This window comes from Melanostigma gelatinosum (genome assembly GCF_949748355.1).
Source record: "Melanostigma gelatinosum genome assembly, chromosome: 15".
NCBI classification, from domain to species: Eukaryota; Metazoa; Chordata; class Actinopteri; order Perciformes; family Zoarcidae; genus Melanostigma; species Melanostigma gelatinosum.
In genome coordinates, this window is record NC_136648.1 from 7,897,028 (window position 1) to 7,915,278 (window position 18,251).

The 18,251-nt window shown below is 43.3% G+C and overlaps 1 protein-coding gene across 1 annotated transcript in view; it reads right to left on the bottom strand.

The window, feature by feature from the left end:
- Positions 1 to 18,251, bottom strand: part of insra (insulin receptor a) — a 42,570-nt gene that overhangs the window by 1,764 nt on the left and 22,555 nt on the right. Inside the window, exons 3-19 of the mRNA XM_079284656.1 lie at positions 16,475 to 16,811; positions 13,004 to 13,143; positions 12,393 to 12,537; positions 11,827 to 12,041; positions 10,511 to 10,637; positions 9,693 to 9,946; positions 6,687 to 6,854; positions 5,571 to 5,769; positions 4,828 to 5,108; positions 4,552 to 4,691; positions 3,888 to 4,047; positions 2,478 to 2,577; positions 2,309 to 2,376; positions 1,949 to 2,178; positions 1,600 to 1,710; positions 428 to 587; positions 76 to 205 (exon numbers count right to left, since the gene is read on the bottom strand). Coding sequence (XP_079140782.1) covers positions 76 to 205; positions 428 to 587; positions 1,600 to 1,710; positions 1,949 to 2,178; positions 2,309 to 2,376; positions 2,478 to 2,577; positions 3,888 to 4,047; positions 4,552 to 4,691; positions 4,828 to 5,108; positions 5,571 to 5,769; positions 6,687 to 6,854; positions 9,693 to 9,946; positions 10,511 to 10,637; positions 11,827 to 12,041; positions 12,393 to 12,537; positions 13,004 to 13,143; positions 16,475 to 16,811 — 2,965 coding nt within the window. The remainder of the gene's footprint in view (positions 1 to 75; positions 206 to 427; positions 588 to 1,599; positions 1,711 to 1,948; positions 2,179 to 2,308; positions 2,377 to 2,477; positions 2,578 to 3,887; positions 4,048 to 4,551; positions 4,692 to 4,827; positions 5,109 to 5,570; positions 5,770 to 6,686; positions 6,855 to 9,692; positions 9,947 to 10,510; positions 10,638 to 11,826; positions 12,042 to 12,392; positions 12,538 to 13,003; positions 13,144 to 16,474; positions 16,812 to 18,251) is intronic.

Below are 18,251 nucleotides of genomic sequence, written 5' to 3' on the forward strand. Positions count from 1 at the left end.
TCACTCCACAACATGTTATCCCGTTGAGCATCTACGCCAACGCAAAAAAAACCCTAAATCCGAGGTGTCACTGACCAGCAGTCTGAATGTGCAGTGAAGACTCCGTCCTTCAGGGACTCGGGTGCCATCCACCTGACGGGCAGCAGGCCCTTCCCTCCCTTCCTGTAGTAGTCGGTCTCGTAGATGTCTCTGGTCATACCGAAGTCTGGGAGGGAAAGATTTTCATCAGTTGCGGTCAAACTTACACGGATGTTATTTGTTACAAAGCTTCACATGTTTAAGATGCTAAATACATTTGAATACGTCATTTATTTTTAAGATGTTGAATAAATACATCTAATGTCTTGAATTTAGCACATTTATTTAAAGACACAGCATAAATGTTGTCTGCCATTGTTGCCAAAAACTCTCTGGTGCTGAAACCTACCTCCTATCTTGACGGTAAGATCGTGAGCTACCATGCAGTTTCTGGCTGCCAGGTCTCTGTGGACAAACTTCTTGGCGTTAAGGTAAGCCATGCCGTCTGCGATCTCACCGGCCATTTGGATCATCTCCTTCAGAGTGGGCGGTGGACGCCCGGGGTTGTTCTGGGGGACACAAGACAGCTTTTTAAATTTGTGATCTGATAACATTTAACAGAGTTTGATACTTAAAAAAATATGATTTCTTAGACGGCATAAGCTAAAATAATCAGGCATATTATTGTCAAATTTTCTGTCACGCTTGACTTTGGAGCCTGCTGTTCATCTCCACACAAGCCTGTTTGAGGTTTTCAGCCGACTTAAGTGCCGACTGCTAAACTCCTCTGTCAATATCCAAGAGCTCCGTCCTCCTCCTCCTACAATCCAAGTCCTATCTGCATATGTACACACTTCAGGAGATGACACTGAGATGGAACATTAACCTACATACAAGGCATCTGTACACAAAAGTAAACTCAATGTGGAATTTTATATTGTCCAGTGGTAATTTAAAAAGGTACAAAAGTTTCAGTTATTGTGAGAACGCCACACAAGTAGATCCATATTAGGCCGCACAGTTCCTCATCTAATTAAATTACATCTGGTAGATTTAACCCCGAATGTCTGGGAGGAAAACAACGGACGGAGTGAAATGTGTCATCAGAAATTTAACTGAATTACAATCAAGCGGTTGATTCATTTAGCGGTGAGTCTTTCGCTTCGATAGAAGTTGGGGAATCACTGCGATTTTTCACGTAGAGTAACTTAAGTCAAGTGTATTTTTAAAGCACCTTTCAAGATCACGCGTCACAAAACATCAAAGTAGATCCTAATATTTCTTAGGGTGAGTAAAAATCAGTACTGTATAACACTACATGTGGTAAAGTCGTCCTGGTTTTTTCTTTTTTTTTAATCGTAAAAATGATCTCCCATGCAGAATTAAAAGAAATTTGCATACTGATAAGAATAATAACTAAGGACTGCTGCTCCTTTTATCTGCACAAAAAGCAGAAGTGAAAAGAAAAACAGTGACAGAAGATAACTGACTTCAAGTTCACCTAAAGCCTAACAACAAATATCAGCGGCTCCTCCAACTCTTCAGATTGTGTTTGTGATCCAGAGGTGAGCGTGGTCATACCTCAGCGTCAGGTCGCAGGGAGCGCAGGAAGGTCTTCAGGTCTCCGTGGGTCATCAGCTCCATCACAACCAGGGTGGGCTGGCCTTTAGACACAACACCCAGCAGACGCACCTGGGAGACGAGGGTTCAATTCAATGTGGTCGGGTTGGGTTACGGTATGTATTATCTGACGGACCGCTGCTCTTCACACAGCTAATGTGGGACAGGTAAGGTATGTGCACATGATGGGACATCGAGTCTGTATTCTAGACCAGTACTGTGTGTTACTGACCCAACACTTTTACATATGGTCAGTAAACAAATGCCCTGTGTTTATGTACGAGGAGCTTCAGAAGATGTCTCTTCTTACCACGTGGTGGCAGTCGAAGGCCTTCATGACCGAGGCCTCGTTCAGGAACTCGATTCTCTCTCTCAGGCTGGCCGACTCGTTCACCGTCTTCACCGCCACGTGCGTGTCCCCCTCGCCCTTGATGATGTCCTTGGCGATGCCCTCGTAGACCATGCCGAAAGAGCCCTGACCCAGTTCCCTCAAAATGTTGATCTTGTCTCTGCCCACCTCCCACTCGTCCTCCTCATACACTGCAGGCACATTTTACAGGAAGGTTACACGTGCGGCTTATAAGGAGTAAGGACCGAGCTCTCACTCCTTTTCACTGGAACTTTAACTTAAAAGAATAAGTGAAGAAGTGAATGAACTGTTCAAGCTTACCATCCATAGCACTGAGATACTCTGGGTTTGAAGAGGCGTAGATGGGACCACTAGGCCCTTGAGTTTGACTAGAAGGAAACAGAGAAATGTATTTAGTTGTAACACTGACAAAGTATAACTATATAAGAACACGCGTTACAGTATCGAACCAGATGTGATGGTTGCGTACTTCTTCTTGAACATGAAGAATCCTGTCACAGACACAACCAGCAGCAGCGCAAAGCAGATGACGGGTCCGATGACGATCTTCAGGACGTAGAGAGGATCGCCTGTTCAACACAGCCGGACAGACAGCGAGTCACATTTCACACATTAACACTGGAGCGACATGCTGCTCCGTGAAGCTCATCTGCTTCAAGTACAATTGTTTGGTGGCATCTTTCGATCTTGTGATAATGTGGTTGGATTTCAAACATTTTGACAGAAGCTAATCCCTATTTAGATAAGAAGACATCAGCAATTATGAGGATAAATAAGAGCATATTTAATAAGTGTGTAGTCATCTAGTACTCAAATTCAATATTCCTGCCACTGTTCAAGGCTGAACTGGTACAAAAACACATTCGTTCCATCCTCAATCTAAATATTAAATGGCAACAAGTAGTAGTAGCATATGATATGATTTCATTGGGAAATATAATATATTGCAGCTTGATTATATATGATCTAATATTTATAGATATTAGATATTTATTATTAGTATTATTAGGTCTTAGTTCGCATCTACTGTCTCACACTCAGCATGTGAAGTTAAGCATATTTATGCAATAGTGTCTGTATGTCTGATGTATGTTCCATGTGTGTGTATGTGCATTGTGACATTGTGGGCAGGTGTTTTGTGATGCAGCTGCTTGGAGACAAAAAGACAAATTTCCCTGCAGGACAAGAAAGTACATCTAATCTATCCGAAGGAGAACATTTTGCATCTTACAGACGTGTGAAAAGAACAAATTAATTTCCTTCTAAAGCCGTGTCCAGATTCTAAGCAGGTTTTGAGCACTCAGACTAAATACGGTCAATGTCTGTGTGAGGTGAAACTAATCAAGCTCATTTGCATTGCACAAAGGAAATGGAGGAGCTGCTAAGAACTGGATTTATTTTAATAAATTGTGTGTGGGTGTGAAACAGCTTAAAAGTCCAAAACCATAAGACTACATGGTAAGTTCTGAAAATATGTATTTGTTACTTGATTCCAGCTATCGGTTGTATTTCACTACAAAGTTAGCGCCGTGGAAGTCCATGGTTAGCACGAACGTTCCCCTCTTACTTCCCAGAAGAAGTACTGCCATTGGCTGATAAGCATAAATATTCACGAATTGTGAAATACTCCAAGAAACACTCCAGCGGCTGTATTTCTGTGAGTAAAGTGACGTGAAAGTCTGCTCTGCGTTTGGTCTGAACAGATCTTTGTGAAGTTCAATTAGCAGTGGCTTTCCAAAGTTGCATTTTGATTGAAAACACGTACCGTTTCATTTTGTTTGTATAAAATGGCATGTTGGTATTTATGTGTACGACCTACGAAACTAATATTAGTATGTGGGACAGCTCAAGTGTTCCTTCATGGCAGAAGGAGACTTACTTGCGTCCTGGACGTAGAAGTACGTGGGCTCGGTCCAGGATCCGTTCCCGGCCAGCGAGGTGGCCCGGATCCTCACCGTGTAGTTCCCAGGATGCATCACTTTCAGCTTGCAGCCACCGGCCACTTTGTACGTGTTCCTCGACACGCAGTGGTGAAGCTCCTGCAGAAGAACAACACTGAGATTCAGGCAGTGGACAACAAACGGCTGCATCAGAATTTCCAAGTTTAAAATAACGTTTTAAATCGGTGTATTGGATGCTGTTTCACGCTTTTATTTAATGTTTCCACAGTAAATAACAGGCTGCAGCACGAGTTTTGTAGACTCTATAGCAACTAAAACATGGTGCGACGCTAAAATTACTTCTCCATCGAGTTTATCAATCATACGACATTAGTGAGACCACAAGACTAAATCTCAAAATACACGTCAACCAATAAGTATTGCCTCTCTCATTTGTCTGTGTTGCATGGGTAGTTTTGAGATGGATGCATTTAATCTGATTCTCAGTTAAATTGTCTTTCATCAGTAGCCGAGCTATTGTGTTTAATGAGAAAGGGAAATGTAGGAAGTGCTTTCTGAGTAAGAATGTGTTTTACTCAAATCCCTACAAAGACTAAAGAAGGCATGACAGATGTGTGTGTGTGTGTGTGTGCGTTTCTTCACCTCCGTGTCTCCCAGTCTCTTGTAGTTGACCTCATACAGGATGATCATACCATTCGCGGACACCGGTTCTTGCCACATGATGTGCACAACATTTTCCGTCACCTCGTAACTGATGGGACCGCGCACGTCATCAGCTTTGTCTGTGGAGAACAATCATTATTGTTTCATTACTTCCATGCAGCTGGGACCCTCGTGATGGAGGTGTGATTTTATCACATAGACCTACGTCGTCCGCTTCCTTAGAAACAGTGAAAACAGAGCGCTGTGCCTCCTTACCTTCGGGCATTGTGCGGGCGCTGACATACGCTGCCATGCTGCAGCGGGCCGGGTCGGTCGGGTGGTTGCAGGCGTGCACCTCAATCTGGTAGCTGGTGAAGTGGCGCAGGCTGGAGATGACGGTGGACTCCTTGGTGTGGACGTAGACCACGGTCTTTGTGCTTTCAAAGGCTTCCTCGTCCTCCGGGATGCCCGTGCCCTGGGGCGGGCTGGGGGCGGTGGTGAGGAAGGGGAGTGTCCAGTTAGCGATGCCCATCACTGAACGCCGCTGTCTCGAGCGTCTAACCAAAGCAAGGTGGGTTTTAAGTGACTTAAAAAAATGCACAAAACACATCAAATTTGAAAAAAAAAGCGTTCGACATTTAGATGAAAATGTTACAGAAATTGAAAAGATGAAATCACAGAATTAATTAGGAGGGATTGCAGGGAACTGCAACTGATGGTCAAACAGCTTTATGAAACCCAGCTCCTTTCCAACATCCGTTCTACGGCGAACTGCAATTCTGTAACTCTAGTTTTCTTTTTGTCATTTGTTAAACGACTATTTCTGTCACTTTACGTGTTTAGAACTGAGTGCACTATTGACATTTTCATGGGGAAAAGCTACATATTATATTGATTTTGCTGTTGAATTTGATACAGTTTGATACTTAAAAAAATATGATTTCTTAAGACGGCTGGAGCCTGCTGTTCATCTCCACACAAGCCTGTTTTGATTCAAAAAGACAACTCTGTTGTCTTACTTGATCTCAAAGACTTCATTGTGGAGGTAATTCTCGAAGGTTTTCCGGTACTCCGAGTCCTCTTTCTCCTTCTTGAGCTCCTTGTCGGTTTTGGGGCAGCCGCAGCACCGGGTCCCCTGGCCCTGCTCCTCCGTCTGGTTCCACTTCTGCTCCTCGTCACTGTCCACCTGAGTGGGCACCCGCGACGGCAACTTCATCCCTGGTGAAAGTCAGGGAAGAAATAAAAATAAGTCAGACGGAATGGAAAGATTGGCGCAATAAACACAGATGCACAACTCGAGTTTTATGCACAAATATCCACGTACACACACACTCCTCCCACGAAGTTACACGCCTGAACTCAACCAAGATACAAGACTGAACTCGGCCTGAACCCGAGACGGATTGAGAGGGAAATCCTGATTGTCCCGATGCCAGGGTTCATGTAGTTTAAGCTACAGAACACCCAAACAAACGCTCACCTTAACCACACTTGATTGTCTTGCTCAGTGGGTACAGAGTAGTACTTGGTTCAACTCACAAAGGGTTCACTATGCTTAAAATGTGCTCATAGGTCTACAAAGGCTTTTCTGTTGCATCATGCATCATGCAACTGCTGTTGTCATTTGGACATTCTTTAACTCCACTTCTGGTGATTTAAATATTTTCATTTCATAAAAGAAATACATGTCACCCTTCAGCTGATTCAATTTTGGAATGTGTGAAACGTGTGTTGATTTTTAAGTTATGTCGGACCCAATAACGTTTCATGTACATGACGTAACCTCAAAATCGATCAAGATAATGACGTTGAACTTGTTTGTTTTGGGTATTTGGTTATTACACTTATATTGGTGTTGTTTTGTAGGATTGTTAAGGCGTGGTCGTTGTTAAGATCGTCTGCTTTTGTACATAATGTGGGTCGACATATATTTATGGGAAATTCATGATAAAATCGAATTACCCATCGAGGAGAATCGGAATAAGTAAAGAGCGCTCCTTGAGAAGAGAGGAGCTCTTCTACCAACGTAAAGATCGCAAGTGACGTTCTTTCTCTCCCTCGCTGTCAGACAGTCAGACGCATGAAGCCACAAACACAGAAGCAGACACAACAACAGGACAAACAATACAGCTCACCCTTCTGACAGTAGTCAAACTTGTAGAGCTCGCTGGCTTCAGGCTGGCGCTGGCAGAAGACCAGGTAGTGAGTGATGTTTCCGTTGGGGTCATTGGGAGATTTCCACTTGAGGATGATCTGGGAGGACGAGTTGGACGAGGAGATGGGGTCCAGCGGGACAGACGGTTCTGCGGAGACATCACGGAAATACAGAGGTTTGATAAGTAACCAATCCCTTCATCTGCCGCTGAACAGCAGCTAGTTGCTTAAGAGCGGCAACAAAAACATAAACACATTTTACAAATACAAAAAGAAATTTGTTTGTAAATTTTGTTGACAAGCAGATGTTTTTGTAATAAAATGTCTCGACCATTTTGTTATAAATACGGCCAGCCTATGAAATCATGAGCTGATTTTAGAGCGAAGCATTTTGAGAACATCAATTATTATTTTATATACGTAATTAGACTGATCATGATGATGCACTTCAGTGACTCTCTGTCCTCTCATCCCTGAAAAGGATTCTCGTTATTATTTCTCTCAGTCTTGAAGTCATTCAGTAAAAAGAAGAAGAGCTTGAGAAGTCACGGTACATTGTTGTCACAGTCAACTCATTTCTTCAAATGAATCATTAGGATTAATCAAATATAGCAGAGGGGAAGTTCTGTTTCAATCTAATTTGCATTTCATGTCACAGTATAACTTCTGAAACACTTACTGGCTGTGAACAGCTGACGCCTGCTCTGGGTATATGCAGTTTAGTTTTTGGTTTATGACACTAGTGTATTTTGCTCTTGTACGTCAGAGTGATTACAGTGCGTGTTGGATGTCCGTACTTTACAAGTTCACGAGGACAAAATTAACAAAAATGTGCATTTTTTGTAGTACTTTCTGCTCTCTAGGCAGCACAGGAGAGAACCGTGTTCTGTTTGTTATTATTTGTACATTTTGAAGATATCTTAAAGTTTTTGTCTCTTCATTGGTGTATTTATACTTCATTGTGGTTTCCAGTGTGTAGTTTTACTTAAGTTATTCTTTAAGTGTTCAGCTGTGGTTTGCATGTTCAGTTTCAGTTCTAGTTCTCAGTATTATTACAGGTGTGGCATTTAAGATATTTAAATTGTTTCTTATTTCTGTTCCTTTTTTTAAAAATAGATTCATGTTTTACATAGAAAATGGTAACAATAAAGTAAAGCTGCATTCATATTCATGCCTTGAAAATAAATCTATATTTCTTAAATCAGTTGTAACTTGTCGACACGTAGTTTTTGTTGTTTGTGTTCTTGTTTACCGTTATCACATACACATGATATGCATCCTTCATGGTATGTGGAGCGCATCATTGAAATTTCAGTGTTTCATGTAAGACACAACAGTACTGTGGAGTACCATGTGTCTTCAAATTGCAAAACAATGTGACATATATTTCTATTCTATTCTTATTCGATCCTGCTTAGTGAACACAGATTAGCGGCACTAACACAGGAGGCTTAACAACACGATTTGGTGTGTGATTCTCAGGGAATCTGGCACCAAGTACTTGTTGGTGAGAATGAAATGCAGAAGTTACACAATGATTGTTTTGATTGTTCTATCCTATTATACATCGAAATGTGTTTTCTAATCTTTTCAATCTTTGCATCAAACACGGGCAGCTGAGAAAATGTGTTGTTCCACGCTGCGAGCACAGAAAGAGGTCATCGGCTACATGTAGCGAAAACAACGACTGGCATCACCGTTTATCCGATTGTCTGGTGAGACGTATGAACCAGATTTTCGGGAGGAAGGAAACCTCAAGAGACACTGTGCATCTTAAAAGTATCACGGCCTGAAGTGGACTGGCAAAGTATTGAAGCTTGCACATTTGTAAGAAAAGCTCGGGAGGAAGTGCGGTGCGCGGGGATGTCAGACTGAACCCTGAGGAGACACAGCTACTGTATGGGCCCCGTTTCATGACGGTGCAACACACTGGTCTGACTCATTGTCAGACTAAGTTTCACCAGCAACAGCTCATTGGTAATGACAGCTTTGCCCTTCTGACGAGGTATGCCGGTTAGAGGTGACACAGCACCATCACCCCCCCCCATGAACCTGCCAGACAGATAGAAAACAACCTTCCCTTAAGCGCGGCCATCTGTTACGTGTGAGCGAGAGATGTCATGTTTGATGCGGGTTATCAGGACGAAGAGCACATTGTGTAAAAAGGAAGCCGGTTAGACGGGTCATCGTGACTGCGACAAAATCAAACTGCACACGACGCACGTCGTGGGAGGCAGAGTACAATTAACTACTGGGGGAAACGATTTATAATCTTGATGCAGACACCTTGCACGAAAGGCAGCGCCCTGTCAGTCGATGGCACCCCAGGCGGACCCTGCCATCTGTCTTCCTCTTCCCTGTTCTTGTGCCACGGACATTTTGGCAGCTGCCAGTCTGACGCTCACAACACTGAGTCCACTAGTCAATGATAGTAACACCACAAGAAACTTGGATTCAAAACGACCCTAAAAATAGTTCTAGCACAGTACAAGAAATAGCCCTTTCCCTCGAAAGGAATGCAAGAACCCGTAACCTGGAGCTTCACATAACCGAACTTTTAATAACCTGGAAGTCTTTGCTTAGAGGTTTCTTCTTTGAAATTGTCATTCGGTAGGAGACTGCAGTTGTGGGACAGACAGTGATGGAATAAGTGTAGCTAATAGTGATTTAAACGTCTACAGCGATAACTTAATGGAAGGGCTGCTGCCTGATTTTCTCCTGAATCAAAAGATAGACGGCGGTTTCTTTCACACTTCTATAAAGGGCTGCCCACTGAAAGTCCATGAGTCAAATCATCCGTCAACTTGAAATTCGGAGCAGTCTTCTTTTTAAGAGGCGAGATCGATAAAGAACTTTGTGCTCTTGTAAACAATCTAATCATAAACACCGTGGTTGTATAATATGAATGCTGATGACAGACTGATTCCAAGTTCAACTACATTTTAACTAAATAACCAGTAAACAACACAGATCTCGATCAGTCTTACTGGTGGCGTTGGTGCGAACATAGATGATGTCGCTCTTGGCTCCGTGGACCTGGTGCTCGTCAGAGGCCGACAGCTGGGTTTTCACCATGATGGCGTACTGCGTCCAGGGCTTCAGTGGCAGGATGAGATGACCCGGTTCAAACTGCTCTTTGTCCCCCTCTGTGGCTCGTCGCGGAGGGTCCACGTCAGCAATCGCCCAGCTGTTGGAACCGCAGGCGTCCTGCCCGTCAAACTCGGTTACGTTCTGAAAAGGTCTATTGTGCGGAAGAACAATAACAGTATACGGAGGAAAAAATGGTTAAACGTAGGACAAAATTGTTTTCTAGTTGAGGGCGAATATTGAGTTTCAGTTTGATGTTTTACAGCAATTCATCATTGTTTTTATCTGACCAGTTAGAGTTTGCGAAACATCACTGAGGCCGGAGAGACCCTCAAAGTGATGCTGGTTCAAAGGGAGGATATTTTCCTGATTTTAGTACTTTGCAAAGTCGGGTTCAAACAAATAATTCAAACACGGCGTGATTGACATTCAGTTCAACAGGTGACTTCAGATGTGTTAAATACAGGAAGATGCATTTTCAAAACACAGCCTGATCTATGGTGTTGAATCCAAAATTACCATTTAGGTGTCATGATTTGAAGCTGTTGTTTACATGTTAACTGTTAAATAGTATATATGATATAATACAACATGTTATGTGATTTCTGTGTCTTTATTCGTCTTTTTCTTATCTGTTAAGCACTTAAGCAGCTGAAAACAATATTCTTCTGGCAGAGATCCAAGTCTGATTGTGACTGATGGCTGAAGATTTACTTACGCTTCTTTGTAGAGCACCATGAAGCCCAGCAGGTCTCTGAAGTCTGGAGGCCAAAAGGGTTCCCACTTGACCATTATTTTATCGCTCATGGTTCGAATCTGGGTAAACTTCAACACATGGTTTTCACCTGAGAAAAGACAGTAATGTGTAAGATGTGGGCAGAATTTTTGTTCAAAAATGTAACTAACTTCATCCACAGAATGTGAAGAAGTTACAGTGTTGACGTTACGTCAAAGACGTATATGTATTGTGTTGCAGAGACATCTACTGAAATGAGCACGGCATGCTAACCGACTAGCCCCGGCCCGTCCTGTCTGGTATTACAACGTGTTCCCCAAAGGGGCGATCGTGAGTCTCTACAGCGTCCAGTCTGCCCTCAGTCCAGAGAACGAAGAAGAGCTGCACCGAGCACGTGTCAACAATATATCCACGGTCCGTGTACGTTTTGATCGTTTGTTTATTAAATTCAATCAAAAGTGTTATAAACCAGAAAATGACTCGCACCCTCGCCTCGGCCTCCCCGCCGCAGACGGTCAAATCTTTTGTACTCTTGCCATGCCGTTCACTTTTTTTATTTTATTTTTTATTTTTACACTGTTGATTGTAAATGTAGATTGTAAGTACCCAGTAGTAAAGGAGAATTGCTGACCCTTATTTGTTTGGAGCATGTGGCTAAGGCTTCCACAGTGCACCTTTTAATAAAAGCAATGAACAGCAGTTCATGAGTAAAGCGAGAGAAATGATTTAAGTCTTTAGATCTCTTGTTATTGGAAGATATCAGTGGAGAAACATCTGCTTGATTAAGTATGAAATATACCAAAGCCGCCTACCTCCACCCACTCAATCATTAGAAGAAGATAAAGTCTGACACTGTCGGCCCTCCTTCAGACAAATCTAAGAGAACGGTGCCAGATCTCGGTCCTCTGATCCCGATTTTGGTTACGAGAAACTGAAGTATCTCAAATTGTGAAGCATCCAATCCCCCTCCATCTTCCTCTCTTTGCTGCCTTGCTCTTATGTCAAACAAATCAAAGACATATGAAAGGGAGATTATCGTGTCGCCCCCTGCAACCTGTCGCTTAACTTGAATTGAAATAGTACAACACCTACATGTTGCCATGTTAATATTTATCGTTGCTGTGCTCTGTTGGTTGTTCCTAGTTCATCTGCGTCAGTAAACGGTGGGCCAGAAGACAGGAAATGACCATCATAACAATAGCTATGACTACGGCTGTACCAGGGCAGACTCTTTGTGTTTTCCGCTGCCATAGTAGCTCGTGCAGCCACCGACATGACGTCAGAGCAGAGGTTCTTACATGACGCCTGGTCTCCGTTGGTCTTGGAGGCGATGTCGTTCTTGACTTGCCGCTCCTTGGTCCCCGTCACCTCCTCCATCTTGCGGATCTCAGACATGCAGAGTTTGGGGTTGTAGTGGAAAAACATGCGTCCCTGCAGGATGGTCAGCTTGTGTTTGGACCAATCCCAGAGCTGCCGCAGGTTCTGGTTGTCCAGGGCATAGAACGAGTGATTCCTGGAAAAGAAAACACAAGATTGCATGAGACATATTTTTCATTCTACATGTGACATTTCGCTCAGGACATGATTGGAGAGCAACATTAATAGAAAAGTATTTCAGCATGGTTAGCCTACAATTTGCATCATATGCCTGACCTCTGCCATTGCTACTGTAAGTGTAGGCCATTGTGCTACAAGCGTCTCCCACCTCGTCTGACTGAAGCCTCACATATGATTTGTCTGACCAAAAACAGTTACCACAGACAGACATGTTGAAAAGGTCAGTCCTTCCGCTTTTAACTCATAATTACAGGAGGCGGCTCCGACATGGCGAGTTTAAGATGAGACTCAAAAGACGGCATCTCACCCGATGTCCAGTTCCTCTCCACGAATAACACGGAGTTTGCGGAAAAAAGAGAGGGATACGAGGGCGTAGGACCGTCGCACTGACAGGTAGCCAGTGATCTCCTCCAGCTGGCCCAGGCTGGCCTCCAGTTCAGCTGCTATGTTGTCTGCAGGAAACCAAAGCACACAAGCCCTGAAGTGACTTCAGGTTCTACAGAATTCTTAGTCTTTTCTGCTGCGTTTTCCATTTTGGTTTCATCTTTTACACATTTTCCGATTTAAGCTGTTCAGACACAAAACAGTAATAGTATACAGTCCATTATTCAAATGATTTGGAAATCATGCAGAGCCGGTTGCTCTTCCTTTCGGCAGAATGATTGGGAATGCGCGTGTTAAAAACTCAATAAAAATCAAATCAACTCATGAAAACCTTTATTAATTTGTTTGCATTGCATTCATTTTATGAATACGGATGTTTTGTTGTTTAAAGTTATTGTAAAATCCCACCGTTTTAGCATTTTAAACTCTGATTTCATTTTAAATTCATGTGTTTTCTTCAACCGTACACTTTTTTTGTGTAATGCCAGCTTCTTAGCTGTTCTGTTGATTTCATTCCACCAAACATATACTCACTTCCTCTGCGCATGTTGATGACCAGGCTCCCATTGAGAACAGTGCAGCCTCTCAAAGCCTGGGCAGTCGTGACAGAGTCCACGAGGCTGTAGCCCATACATACCTTGGGACAAAGCCCTGCACAGGGAGTGCAGTTGATCCTGGAGAACAAAAGGAAAATAAAATATTTCAAGAAAATGTGTGCATGATAGCAATGCGTGTGGGTGCTAGGAATGACAACTTGGAGTCACTTTTCACTTCTGGTTTTCTTCGAGCCACACCTTTAGCAAACAGGTAGTGATGTGATCTACTCCCAAAATATCCATTGCTTCTTTAAATGTCTTGGCTTGACTGCATGTATAACAGAAACACTGGAAATGAAGTTTGAAAGAACTGAAAAATGAACTGCCCCCGAGCCTTCACCTTAACAACAGAGTGAAACAACCCGGCTTACATAACGCTTTCATAAGAGATATGTGGCCGTGGCTTGGTGTGTCAACCGTACCAACCCGTTTCCTGAAGAGCCGTCTGCACCATCCCCACACTCGTAATGCGGCGAGTGAAAACTTTGATGAGGTCAAATCTAAAGTGCACAGCAACCTCTGCGGTGGAGGTCGACCGGTTTTATAAGGCCAAGTAGTTTGTGAGCCATGTAGGTAGTTTGGAGTGTAGCCCCGCCCCCACAATCTGAACGAACAATCGTTGACTCCATTACAGACTGTACAAACTGGATAACTGTTGAACTGAACATTTAAGTCAACGTAATAATACCTAAATAAATACATCCGGATCACTGAACATGAAACATAAAGCAATGAATAGGCCGACCTAAATAAATACACATAGAAATCTCAAGCTGAACGTCAAACAAACCGTAACATCAGCTGGACTTTGTGATGTGTTTTACTTCTGTTTAAACACTGAATAAACCTGTTTATTGACACTCTGAACTTGTATTAGTACGAGAAAATCCTGAAGTGTGATTTGATGGATGACCTTGTTGTTGCTTTTATAATGGGCAATAAGCCGTTGTGTGGTTTATGACTGGCCAGTATTACTTCTGCTGCGGGTCCTGTAACATTGTTAAATGGCGTTCCTACAAACCTTTAATGCTGGTGCAAAGTCCCGGGGTCAAAAGAATCCTAAAGGGTGCGATTTCCATTCATGAATGGACAGTTACACATCTGGATTATTCGGAAGAGAAAACAGCTAATTAAAGTAAATTAAAGGAACAGTTGAATGATTTCTTTTCCTTCATGTCTGCCGGTCTTGTGTCGTTGACAAAGAGCTGATAGTCATTATATATTCGAGAGATAACGTTTGTGGGGAGAAATAAACTGAAAACGTATCAGAAATGACATCAATATCACTTGTCTGCTTGCTGCAAAATGTTAGCCCACATGTTGTAACTTTCTTTTGTTTTTAAGGTTTGAAATGTAGACGTAAATGCAACGATTAGACGGTGTTAGGCTGTTTGCTCTGTGACCATTGTCCTGATTGTGTTAAAGTATTCTTTGTGTTTCTATTTACATGTGTTTATGGCACAGTTCAGAATCAAAAGCACAACACAAGACACATAACAGCTGAGAAGTGCGTCTTCATTTTGAAAGTAGGTTGTGGGCATCGTTTCTGTATCTGGCTCACAACGCTCCTGATCTATCTTGACCCTCTTTCTCGCTCTAGTGCCACATCTGCACTTTCAGCCGAGAGACTCATAACGCCTTTGAGCACGCCGCTTATCCACAAAGCACTTTCATTTCGACAGCTTAGTTTAAACCCAGTGACGAGGAGGGGGGGGGGGGGGGGGGGAGAGAAGAGATGTGCCATAAGGGGAACAGAAAGGGAGTCAAAGTAGAAAGGCTTGAGATGGGAGAGCAGCAGGGTTCAGTAGACTGAAGGTTTTAGTGAGATTGTTGATCACCTGACAAGAAGTGATCAAATCTGCACATGGAGAGGGCTGATGAACCGTGTTCAAGCATTATTCCTAAAATGTGAGCTGCTTCTACTTAAGCTATACCTGTGCAACGTAGGCGGAAGATTCATATTTATATATAGATTTATATTAACACTATTGTTTTATAATATTTTTCAGCCTTTATTTTAACTAGATCACCACCCAATGGATCAGGTGATCCTAGATTACAATAAAACACAAGTTAAAACCTCATGCGGTTCACATACATAACGATACTTTCTTAAAAACACAGAACAACTGTTTGCTACTGTGTGTTTCTTCAATGTTCAGCACAGATTATTGTGAGTTAGAGATTCTCAGTCACTGTTGCTGCGTAACGAATGAGCACATCTGGATGTGAAAGCCTTCCTTTTCTGATTCAAAACTTTGGAATTTAACAGCGAATGAAAATCAACAGCAGTCTTTTCTTTCACAACACTGGCCGGGATGCACTTGAGCAAGGCACGTCACCCTCATCTGCTCCAGTGGAGCTGGATCTGCTCAGAGTCCCTCTCGAAACCTCTCAGGTGTGGACGTACAGTATGTACAGTAACTGTGAATGTGACGCTGCATGTCGTTAGAACACGTTACCTTGTCGTCACTGTCAACGCCCTGCACTGGCCCTGTCACGGTCAATGAAAGGTGGCAAAGAGGGATGCGATAAAGCTCACTGGCAAGTGGCAAGTCAACCAGAAGTCTGCTCGGAGGCAGCTACGGAGATACGCACACAACAACCCCCACTTACTATCGCTTTCACACTGCAATGCAGACACCGGTGGTTTGAGCAGCGTGGGAGCCAGAAGAAAAAAATGCTAGCTGACGGACACAGAGTCAAAGTCAGAAACGTAGATGTGCCAGACTTCCTAATGCGCTGCAGCACTTTGACCTGTCTGTCTGCACTCTCACACACATGCAGACAAAAAATAGTTGCGTGTGTGTCAGCACCTAATCGGAGAGCTTTGTGAGCTCAGCAGGGGGAACCTGAGTTCACTCACTGTCACAGTGTGGTGTGCTGCAAACACAGTGACAAGAGCTAAAGTCATTCTCTCTTTATGTTATTGTTGTTGTTGAAGCTGATATATTGTTGAATACTTTGTTCTTATTGGACTTAAATCACATTCGGTGTGTATAATTGTCTGTTCTAAGATAAACAACTATAAATGGCCTACTTTTTATTTCTTGTATTAGTTTATTCTTCCTACCTTTTGTGCTACTTATCTGTCCGGGTCAAACACACCAATCAAATGATTACTGCACCACACCCGTGAGTCTTTTTTTGATAATAATCAGTTTATACAAAGCAACAAACGATTTGTAAATTAAGGCATTGTTGGAATTTTTAGAAATGTGACAGAATTAGGTGGGTCTATAGGGGAGTAAAGGAGAATCAACCAGTCGTCTGTGTAAAGGCCCAGGAGGATTAAATGTTGACGTGGACGTGTGCGTGTGCATGCGGAATATTAAGCCGGCTTCACTGATCACACATTGTTCCATCCGACCATCGAGAGCCCGTCGGACCGGCACGAGTGTCCACTTACGAGGAGGAGTTGACGGTCGTGTAGCCGGAGGGACACTCGGGGACGCAGGCACCGTTGTGGATGACGTACTCGTGGCAGTCGGGGTGCTTGCTGTGCTCCTTCTCTCGCTTGCACTTGTTGTGGAGGTCCTGGCAGAAGGAGAAGGAGACGCAGCGCCAGCTCTTATAGACGAAGCGGTTTTCGGGGCAGCGCTCCACGCAGCTGTCCTCGTGCTGGAGGCCGCGGCAGGCCACGCAGTCACCGGCCGAGTGGGGCTTCAGGCAGCCGCCCAGGCACTGGTCGTGGCAGCACTGGTTGTCCATGGTGCAGGCTCGATGTTTACACTGAACAGGGCACACTGCATGTGAGAGAGAGGGACAACGAAGTTAGTGAAGCAGCGGTTATAGTGAAGGTTATTTGAAATGCACAAGTATTAAGGGCTGAACGTGAGACTGGACTGAGGCTCATTAGCATTCGAACACATCACGTAGGATTTCCCAAATTGACACAGCTGATTTTAATCTCCAATGACAATACGTCTTAATATTTCCACCTCCACAGAAATCTCATACGGTCAGATGTCTCCGTCAGTGGGAGAGAAATCCCTCCTCGCTGCACGAGCCAGCAGCCCAGAGGACCATCTGTCATTGGCCAACAAGCATGCTGAATACAAACAGTGGGGATCCTCCAACAGTTCAAAAGAAGACAGACACTTACCCAGAGGGCTCGGTGAAAGTGAGACGGGGGGGGGGGGGGGGAATAACATTCGAGTGACACACGTGCAAGATGTCTTTGCTGGGTTTCTTTTTGGTTCTTTAAAAGGCTTTCAAGCACATTTCATGAGCGACTAAACTAGTATAAAATGTAGTTCATGTAAATGTCACTTCTTTTAAAAATAAAAAGGAACATCTTGCGGCCTGTCCTTTTCCAAAAGCACCATATCTAAACATCAAAGTGTCTGGTTGATTCGTGCTGAAACAATGATTTGATTAATTGAGAGACATAAAATGAATTAACAATAACTGTGCCATTGATTTATGATCAACCAGTCACTGGTTCCAGCATCTCATCGGTGCAGATTTGCTGTTTTTCTCCGTTTTATATGCTGGACTTTTAGATGAACATGGTAGATGAAGTTGTCACTTTGGGTTGTGGGAAATTGCGATGGATGGTTTCATTATTTTCTGACGTTTATAGATTCAATCGTTAATGGATTTATCAAAAAATAACGAAGCGATCAACTGATAAATTATCCTTAGTTGAAGCCCTGCAGTTGTTGCACAAAACTGTGTCGCAAATAACGTAATCCAAATACTCCCACATCATCAATACAATGACACACGATAAATATCCCGACTCATCTCAAAGAGGCTAGACAGAAAACTAATGCACAGGACTCAACACACCTACACAAGCTGTTTGTGAAACCCCGACAGAAAGATTCTGTTCACACGAACACTGAAGTTCCGTGATGTTTTTTGGGGGCGTAAACACAATAATTTAAAGACAGAGACGAGCCTGTAGGTTGGCCGTTTGTGCACATGTCTGCATGTGTGTGTGCCTGTAAATCAGCCTCCTACATAACATTAGACTCTCAGGATTCATGTGTGTGTGTTGTGGTCTCAGTGTAGCTGTGAGGACAAGTTTGCAAGGATGGAGGGAGGCTTCTCAGAAGTAAACACAGCTGACTGACCTGCCCGCGGAGATAAGCCACATTTAAGACTGTTCGACCGCAGGGGAGATAATCATCGCTGAGCTCCGGGGCGGGTTACAGGTCAGACCGTAAAGTTGTCAGTAT